Source organism: Pinus tabuliformis, chromosome X (genome assembly GCF_031772625.1).
Source record: "Pinus tabuliformis cultivar Carrire ecotype Pingquan chromosome X, CPIR1, whole genome shotgun sequence".
Classification (NCBI taxonomy): domain Eukaryota; kingdom Viridiplantae; phylum Streptophyta; class Pinopsida; order Pinales; family Pinaceae; genus Pinus; species Pinus tabuliformis.
The window spans coordinates 1,068,202,347-1,068,212,616 of record NC_142308.1 but is presented as its reverse complement, the minus strand read 5'-3'; the positions used below and the strand labels follow the sequence as shown (position 1 = coordinate 1,068,212,616).

Sequence of the window (10,270 nt, the reverse complement as noted above, 5' to 3'; positions counted from 1 at the left end):
GTTGCTAATTTATATATGAATTTGAAAAATTAATTGCCAACCAAGGGGCAAGGAGTTGCATAATTTTTGGTGGATAGTAACCACTAGTAAGTTTGCACATTTACATTTTTACTCCTACTTATTAAAGTGCTAAAAAACACATAAATAATAGTGTGCAGTAACTCCTGGTAAGTATATTTATTTACATCTCGTTAGTATCCATTTTTTATGCAAATACTTGCTTAAATTTTCAAAGATTTCAATTTTGGTTGGTTTTCCTACCAAACTTAACAATTAAAAAACACTCCACAAATATATAATGCTCATGTCATAAATATGGCAACTGCCCAAAATTTATGATAGAAAAATCTGAAGTAGTTATCAACACGACGCAAAGGCTGCAATAAGGCCTTCAAGTTTATGATCCAATAAAATGCTTGAAAAAAATAAGACCTTCAAGTTTATCATGCAATAAAATGTTTGAAAAATAATAAGGCTTGCAAGTTTATGATCCAATAAAATGTTTGAAAAATATTTTTTGTAATAATATTAAAAATAAAAATTTGTTTTACAAAATTAAACATTATATTCGACCATACTAAATTTATAATGATTAACACACAAATTTATTGCTAAAATAGTAAGTACTAATAAAATTTATTAAGTAATTTTTTTTTATAAAACAAAATTTATTAAATAATTCGAGATTTTTATTTATAAAGTTAAAAAACTTTATAACGTTGTGTGAAGTATTTTCTTTGTTTTCAAAATCCAAGTAATATTATTATTGTCTCATATATAAGATTTCCCACTGTCATTGTTTGTGATGCACTTTTAAAGATTAAAGTAATCTCATTGTGCCCTACTATCTTCATTGTTTGTGATGCACTTTTAAAGAGTAAAGATCATTACAATGTGGTTAACATCTCTAGGGTACATGTGACATTGGCATGCATATTTATATACATTATGCACAAGGGATTTTCTTTATAGAGTTAAGAATATCTACCGTAAACAATTGAATATCAGAAAGCATGCTGGATTAGCTTTGGTTTAATGGTTGGAATTTCGTACTCGGGACTTTAAAATTAATCCCTTAGGTTAGTTGCCTTTATTTTGTGCCTCAATTAAGCAGTATAATCAAAATGAATTGAGCTATCTTAAACACTTGAGTGGGGTAATTGGGCAAAAGGTAAGCAACCTTATTCTATAAGATTCCATGGACACTACTGAAAATTTTATTTAAAAAGACACTACCCACTTTGAGTACTGCATCACCCTTATTTGAAAAGGAGGATGGTTGAAAATAAGTAATTTACTAATAAGTATTAAATGAACAGAGTTGTAATAACTTATTTTTGGATATTGATGAGTCAATTATTTAATCTTTTTAAATTTTAGATTTTAGAAAATTAATTATTTAACAATAAATATATACAATCTTATTCATTTAATATCTATTATAATATCTATTAGCAAAAAGAAAAGAGCTAATGAATATATCATAAGGCATTAAATACCTAACTATATGCGCTTTTGATAGCCCAATAACACACTTACTCACAGTGACTAGATAAATAAAAAAAATAATAACGTGTGTTACGTGGCTATGCTCATTAGCTCTTGCCTTAACAAAACCACATATACAACTGTACTGATTTAATACCCATTAACAAAACCATATATTTATTCCCCACATATACAACTGTACTGATTTAATACCCATTAACAAAACCATATATTTATTCCTTTAAAAACGGCATCCACGCCACTCATGTCGTAGTCATACTTACTGTTAAGAATTCCATAGCTATCCAAACCAGGTAGGCATATGCCAATAGAGCTGTGAATATGCCAACAGAGCTGTGTGGGGGACCACTGCAACCAAGCCTACCGGCCATTCTAAATTATTTGAGACCTCGTGAATCGTATAATATTTCAACTACCAAACGCCATAGTTTCCGCTATCGCCTTAACCCTGATCAAATCTTTTATAAAAATTGGGAAGGATGTAGCTGCCATTGGAACAGCCAGCAGAGTTTACTGGAGAAAATCCGATCATGACAAGTGCCAATGGAAGCTCCATAATTTTGGTGCTCATCATATTTGAGTGCTATTTCACTGGTGTTATTGCGAGATCCTTGGATTTCTATTATTTCGTGCAACAGGTATATATTCATTATACCTGCTAATCATTTTCAAGAAGTGATTCTGAACATCAAATTCCTTTTCCGCTTCAGTATTCTTTCTCGTAGTGTATGTTAATGGAAATCAATTGCTTGTAAATGCAGTGGCCTGGTTCATACTGTGATACGCGTAGAGGATGCTGTTACCCTCGCACAGGAAAGCCTGCTTCCGACTTTTCCATTCATGGTCTCTGGCCCAACTACAGCAACGGGAAATGGCCACAGTTCTGTGATTCTTCCAGAGAATTCGATTACTCAAAGGTGCTACTCACTCTATACTTTTCCATGCGTGGTAATAAATTATAATGTTTGCCTTATATGATCATGGCCGGATTTTATGTACTGTGAGAGAATTTGCAGATTTCAGATCTGAAGGAAGAGCTGAACAAATATTGGGATTCTTTAAGCTGTCCTAGCAGCGATGGACACGAATTCTGGGGGCACGAATGGGAGAAGCATGGCACTTGCTCTCTCAATCTTGATGAGCATTCATACTTTGAGACGGCTCTTTCCTTGAGAGAAAATATGGATATTCTTGGGGCGCTTAAACAAGCAGGTGATCAGATACCAGGATGCCGCTGCCAAATTAATCCTTTCATACAAAATCAGTATTTAGATTTGTAATAATAATTGGTAGTTTGTTTGCAGGTATTAAACCTGACGGAAGAGAATACAGTTTGAGGAATATCAAAGAAGCCATTAGAGAAAGCACTGGACAACTGCCAAGAATCGAATGCAACAGAAGTGAGGAGGGAGAGCATCAATTATATCAGGTGTACGTATGTGTTGATAAATGGGACGCTTTCACTGTTATCGAATGCCCCTTTTACCCGCACAGCAATTGCCCTTCCATGCTTGTATTTCCTCCTTTCTGGGACAACGATCACAAGATCCAAGAAGCTTTCACAAGCAAAAACAATACTAATGGAACAGAGGATCATTAGCTCTCCACAGTGAGCATTTCTTTCATCTGTCAAATTTTTAGGGCCAAGGGTTTGTTCAGTCAGGTCGGCCCCTTGATTCCTCAAAGCTGTCATTGAGAAGAATTGAACAAAGAAGCGGTCCGTCGCACTGATTATGGAAACAGAGTCCAGGAGGTGTCTAGGCCATGGCAGGGTATGACATGGTTGTTTTGACAGCCTGTTTGTTGTTTCAGCCTTCCAATTTGAGCTATTTTCTGAAGTGATCGGAGAAAGGCCGAGTAAGGTTAGGGTTTTATTCTGTGTGTTTCTCGCTGCTCGAAAATTTACAAAACAGGTCAATAGTTTATACATTTAGACGATAATGCACTGCTTCAGTGCTTTCTTCAAGGAATTGCAGAAAATCGTGTTTGTATTGGTCATAGTTTTCTGTACTGGACATAGTTTATGTATAGTTAAATTCCAGACTCGAATTCTGAATGATTTCGCAGAGAAACCAGATTATTTTGATCTTGTTTAAAGAGGTTTTTTATTTTTTCAATTTTTTCCTTTCAATACTTTTTAAATCACTCAAGGCTAAAGTGGTTTTTGATTTTTTTTTTTTAATTTTTTCCAACCTTCTGCTCAGACCTTTCTTGTCTTGAGCATTTAAGAAAAATATAAATTCAATATGCAGGGATTATGTTTAAAAAATTGTAGGTTTAAACGTAATTGTTTAGTGTTCAATAACTAAAGATTTGTCCACGAACAGCTCACGGTAGAGATTGGAGAATTGGGTAGGTTTCGAGTGGTTTCAGTAAAATTCTGCTCCCCGGTTTCGATTCCTGGTCTGAGTTTGATAGAGGTTTCATAGTTAAGGTTTCTTGTACATATTGGCCTTCTTTTCTGGATTATAGTTTTGTTTTGTTGGGCGTAAACATGAGTGCGTTGAAAGAGGGGACCAACATCTCCTCCTTCAAAAACATTGTTGCAAGCTCCCTTTCAAGTTCAATCAGATATGATAAACCAAGAGTTTCATCCCCTGTTTTTGGGGTGCAATGGCAAACCAGTTTGCTTTAGGATTCCTAAAGCTCCTCAAAACCCTACTTTTATACTTCCACCCAAATGTCTAGAGGATCATCGTAGACGAATGAAAGCCTTGCTTTCATTGACCTTGCTTTCATTTGTAAATTGATTGGCAGTTGGCCTATAGAGAAAGAACTAAAATGCTGGATTGCCCAGAAATGGCAATCTAAAGGAGACATAGACTTAAGATTGGGCCTAAAAGTTTCTTTACAGTCATATTCTCTAGCCTAAAGGATAAAGCAAGCATTTTCGAGGGAGGTCCATATTTCTACAACAATGCGGGATTATATATCATTGGGAGGAATGTTTCAATCCAGACAAAAAAGAGTTCTAATGAGCACCAGTGTGGGTACAACTATATCCTTTACCAACTAATTTTTGGATTCCAAAAATTCTAGAAGATATAGGGAATAGGGAATGTCCTTGGTAGATTTGTTATAGTTTCAGAGGTAACAAGAAAGGGAAGAAATATGTCATCTGTTTGAATCTACATTTACATGAACATCTCACAACCTTTACCGGATTCAAATAACCTAAATTATCAAGGCGAAATCTGATCTCAACCATTGGATTATGAACATATTTCTTTTTGTTGCCGGTTGTGTCATGAACATGTTCATCTGTTTAGAGATTGCCTGCTTAAGAAGAATGAACATGGAAGTGCAAGATCTGTAGGTATCGATGGTTTTCAAAAAGTTTCGTCGCGAAGAAGAAACCCTAGAATGAGGAATTTGACAAATCCAGTGGTAACACAGGATAAAAATGCTTTCAATGTGCTGGGAAATATGGAGGAAGATCCAAAGGTGGAAGGGATCAATGATGTTCCCATGATGGAGTCTATTCCGGACACGCAGGAACAGGAAGTTAAACAGCCTGTGAAAAGGAAAACCACGGAGGTTGATGCAAGTGAAGATAATTGTATCATTGTTACAGAGCTTCCAACTATTGAAGAAGTGGCTCTTCTGGTCAAACAAAACTATGATTCTCTTACAAAAGAAGGAGTCTTAGTAGATCTCTTAAATGACTGGGTTGTAAGAGATCTAGCCGAGATATCTAGAGAGAAAAGAGAACAATATGTGAAGGCGCTGATAGAATGGAAGACTTTAAAGCGCAAGCAATCCAATGGAGCATTTGGGATTCATTCCTTACAAGAATTTCGAGAAAAAGGTAAGGATTTGTTGGTGAAAGACTTGGTTAAAGATGTAAAACAGAAAGGGCACAAACCAAAGAGGGATTCCCTGCAAAAAACTGGGGAGGATTTGGTGAACTCTGGACAAGCATCAACAATCTCTGATTACTTTCCTGCTGCCACTAAAACCCCACAATGAAGATCCTTTCTTGGAATATCCGTGGTTTGAATAACAAGGGTAAACAAAGGAATTTACGGGACTAGATTAAAAAGGAGAAGCCAACAATAGTGATGTTGCAGGAAACCAAATTGACCTGGGATAAAATGACAACGATTGTTCAGTCTTGCTGGAAAGGATGTCAATTCATGGCTATTGAAGCACGAGGCAGTTAGGGAGGAGTAACCATTTTATGGAATCCATTGGAGATTATTTTTCAAGATTGGGGAGCTACTTTGCGTGTTTTTACAGGTTATTTTCGGTACATTAGTACCAAGGAATTACTAACGTTAACTATCAATTATGGGCCTTCGGTGTCAACAGAAAAAACCAGCCCTTTTATAACAACTTGTGGCTCATGGTCGAAGTATATCAGACTCGCTATGGATTATCGAAGGTGACTTTAATATCATCCATTCCTTATATGAAAAGAAAGGAGGTATAGCGAAGTTGGATCAAAGCTCAATAACATTTGATGATCTTATTCATAATCTCAACCTAGTAAATCTTCGTACCATAAACGATATATTCACATGGAATAACAGACGAGGAGGAAGACACTAGATTGCTAGTCATCTGGACCGTTTTCTAGTATCAGAACAAGTAATACATAAATATATCTTCATAGAAACTGCCATATTGCCTTGCCCGAGTTCATATCATTTGCCACTCTGCTTGGAACCGGATCTTAAGGAAATCCCAAAGAATTGCCCTTTTCATTTTGAAGCTTTCTGGTTACATGCTCCAAACTTTCTAAATAAGGTTCGAGGATGGTGGAAAGATATCAAGGTCAAAGGATTACTTGATGGAATACGATGCATGAGTTCCAACTTAAATTAAAGGTATTAAAACAAAAAATCAAATCCTGGAACAAAAAAGAATTTGGAAATATCTTTGAAGAAAATGTAAGATTAGAACAAAAAAGCACAGGATTTGCAACAATGTATGATATTGAATGGCAAAACTTTAGACCTGGTAGTGGAGGATGGTTTAACGCTACACCAACTGGAACAAAGGCTAAAGCAAGTGGAGTTATTATGGAGAATAAAGTCTAGAATTCAATGGTTGAAGGCAGTAGAGCGAAAAACGAAAATTTTCCACAAGTCAATGTTGCAATGAAGATACAATAAGTTATAACAAAATCTTCTCCATTCTAGGGACAAATGGTACTCGCAAAATTCTTCACAAGGATATTGAGGAGAAGTTGATTAAATATAATCACGGATTTTTATCTGAAGCTCTGACTAATCCTCAGGATCATATCAATCAGATTTTGCAGGGAATCCCTCGTCTAATTACAGAGGAGAAAAACCTAGCTTTAATGCGAGAGGTGGAATTGGTGGTGATGGGCATGCCTAAAAATAAAGCACCCGAACCTGATGGTTTCACGACTGATTTTCATCAAGCATGTTGGTCATTCCTAGGACAGGAGATATATGAAATTGTGTAAGAATCCAGGCAATCACAGTCAATATGGAGAGGATTGAACCGCACATTTATTTCCCTAATACCCAAAGAAGGGCACTCTTAAGATCCCAAGGGTTTTCACCCAATAGCTCTATGCAACGTGATATATAAAATTATCTCTACGATTGGGATGAAACATCTGAAGCCATTGCTCTCCTCCCTTATTTCACCTGAACAAACAGGTTTTGTAGAAGGAAAATCATGGTTGACATTTATACAACTTAGGAGATTATTCATTCTCTCAAGACTACAAAAAAAAGCCAGGTATGTTAATTAAATTGGATCTATCTAGAGCATATGATTGTTTAAGTTGGAGCTATTTGATACAGGGGTTACAGGATTTTGGGTTCTCGTCCCAATGGACTACATGGATTTATTCACTCATCTCCTCCCCTTTCCTTTGAATTTTAATCAATGGGTCACCATTGTCAACGTTTCGCTACTCTCAAGGTTTGAGATAGGGAGACCCTTTATCTCCTTTTCTCTTTATATTGGCAATGGAAGGATTGGGTAGAATGTTAATGAAATCCCACTCACAAGGTCAACTTAAAGGTCTCTCTTTGTTTGGTAAGGATCTCCCACTCATTTACCAACAATTTGCAGATGATATCTGTTTGTTTTGTTTGCTTATTTTTTCGAGAAACTAAAGGAATTCAAAAGATTTTGAAGACATTTGCTGAAGCTTCGGGGACTGTAATAAATTGGGAGAAGACCCGTATATTTTTCTTTAACTGGAAAGATTGTCCAAATTCATCTTACAAATGTTTTGGCGTTTCAACGTGATCAATTTCTTGTTAAATATTTGGGGATCCCATTGGTTTTATATCTTAAACGAACAACGTGGTGGAAATATTTAATCGCAAAGTTGTCAAACAAGATTCAAAATTGGACCTTTAGAGCCCTTAATTTTGCAAGAAGATTAGTTCTCACTAAGGTCGTCTTACAAGGCATTCCTGGATATCAGATTGCGACTATGCATCTTCCAAAAATTGTTGCAACTAAATTCCGATCTTTATGGACCGATTTTCTAGATGAGGAGCCAAAAAGGCTAGGCGTTGGTCATTACTTGGTTGGGAGAAGCTTATTTTACCCAAACATTCAGGTGGCCTAGGCTTATGAGATCCTGAAATCATGAATATTTCTTTTGGCGCCCGAGTTTGGTGGCAATGGATAGAAGGAGGGTACCAAATTTGGATACAAATTTGGTTAAGGAAATATGTCACGTTACATACACAGGAAGACAAACTTCATTATGATAGAAGTATCACAGGTTCTAGCATATGGGTATGGGCGAACAACAGTAGGGATTTGGTACGAAATAATGTGTTTAAAGATAATAAGTCAAGATAGAATGCATATTTTTGGGATGAAGCATGGCAACATATGCAAAGGTTGAAGGATGACTCTACTCTTAGAGAAATGCAAATGCTCTTGAAACATATGGGTATTACAAAAGTAGCTGATTATTAGAAAGGAGATGGGGATAATAATCTTTGGAGATCTTAGAAACAAAAGCAAGATTGGCCCAAATTTCTACAGAGCCTCCCTTGGGAAATTTTTCATAAGGAGCTGTCACAAAGGATGATCAGATCCTCATATGATTCTGACATATCAAGATGGGGAACTCTTTCTACAAGCTCCGACAGAGTTAAAGAGGACTACTAGATCACTGCGGCACATAATAGATTGGAGAAGGCGTTGTTGTGGAAGTATATATGGATTGATGTACGCTGGCCAAAAATTTCTATCTTCTTATGGTTAATTGCATGGAACCGTCTTTTGACATGGGAAAGGATTCATAAGAAGGGTCTGGAAGGGTCTTCAATTTGTTATCTGTGTGGTAAAGAAGAGGAATCATTGAATCATTTATTTATTTCATGCATTTAAGCAATAGAAGTCTGGAAACTCCTTCCTATAATTTTTATCAACTCTCGGGCACCTACTAAGATCACTCAGACAACAATGATTCAATGGTTCACAAGTCATTTCAAGAATCCAATTATTAAAAGAGCCTGGAACTTTACATTGGGATTTATCTTGTGGAATTTGTGGAAGGAGTGTAATTACTGAATCTTTCGGGATAAGAAGAGAAATCCAATAATGGTTCGAGATCAAATATTGTCAAACTTTCGAGAAAATCTCTTTATCATACCTTGGACATCACAAGATTGGGAGGTTGAAGTCATGGAGGCTCCTATACTTCGAAATCTAAGGCTGCATAAAACAATGGTAATCATAAAACCCACAGGGATTCTGACTAAGCAATTTGTTGTTACGTCAAGTCATAGTTCTCCTCCTATACATTTTGTTCAATTAAAATTTGATGGGGCTTCTAAAGGAAATCTAGGTATTGCAGGGTTTGGAGGTATTTTTCGGGATGAAAAACTCAATCCCTTGAGAATCTATGCTATGGATTGTGGGGTGGCCAGTAACAATTATGTGGAGTTCATGGCCCTTGAAATAGGACTTTAGATCGCTCTCAGAGAAGGATAAAATTTATTATAGATAATAAGGATTCCTTAATGGTGGTTAATTGTGTACAAAGAATTATCAATGGACATACAATTTCTAAAGTTGTGCATAATTGGTGACTATAAGGAATGGCATCAAATATTGCCCATCTTTTTAGAGGTTTTGATTACATTATAGTATTACAAACTAAACGAGACAGGAATGGAGTTGCAAACTATCTCGCGAACGTGGGCTGTTCTTCTCCAAATATTCATATTGATCTACCTTAGCCTCTACCGGATAGAATGGAAGTTACACAAAGATTAAATGTATTACTTGCATAAGGTTATGGACAATGCAATGTGGATACGTCAATATAGAGTGCAAAATTGTTTATTAAGTATCCCAATATGTTTCAAGTTTGTTATGCTTCTTTGTTTGGGAAGAAAAGCATTTCCAGGTTAACAAATTCATGGTGGATACCGGTAAGAGGAATGACGGGCATTGCATGTGATGATTGGAATGAGGTTTGTCCTTATATTATGTTGCAATGGGGGCTTAATACCCTTAGGGGTGTCATGCAAGTTTGACAAAATCAGACGCAAACCAAATATTTTTGGATCCCCAATGGGGGTGAGTACATGAAGTTAAATAAGGTAGGTTTGAAGAGTGTGCCAGATTTTCCAACTGTCCCTCTCTTCATGTAAGGTGGCATAATAAACGTTGATGAGGGTTGAACAACCCAAATATGGTCTTGTCATTTTAAATGCGGAAAGGTTGATGTTTTCGGTATCAAGAAACCATATTTTGTATGTGCACTCTACCTTATTGTAGCAATGGAGAAGTTTGTGGAAGC

At 36.2% G+C, this 10,270-nt stretch overlaps 1 protein-coding gene across 1 annotated transcript; it reads left to right on the top strand.

Annotated features, from left to right (window-relative positions):
- Window positions 1–1,889: 1,889 nt before the first annotated feature.
- On the top strand, window positions 1,890–3,626 carry LOC149143511 (ribonuclease 1-like). The gene is made up of 4 exons (XM_089449266.1): window positions 1,890–2,147; window positions 2,271–2,426; window positions 2,526–2,721; window positions 2,814–3,626. The coding sequence occupies exons 1-4, from the start codon at window positions 2,040–2,042 to the stop codon at window positions 3,107–3,109; spliced, it is 756 nt and encodes a 251-aa protein (XP_089305392.1). The 5' UTR covers window positions 1,890–2,039; the 3' UTR covers window positions 3,110–3,626.
- Window positions 3,627–10,270: the final 6,644 nt, after the last annotated feature.

What these genes read in the sequence shown, in the direction of transcription:
- LOC149143511 (XM_089449266.1), top strand. Translation starts at nt 2,040, where the DNA reads ATGACAAGTGCCAATGGAAGCTCCATAATTTTGGTGCTCATCATATTT. An exon ending in TCTATTATTTCGTGCAACAG is followed by an intron (nt 2,148 to 2,270) that starts GTATATATTCAT and finishes TTGTAAATGCAG; the next exon opens with TGGCCTGGTTCATACTGTGA. An exon ending in GAGAATTCGATTACTCAAAG is followed by an intron (nt 2,427 to 2,525) that starts GTGCTACTCACT and finishes GAGAATTTGCAG; the next exon opens with ATTTCAGATCTGAAGGAAGA.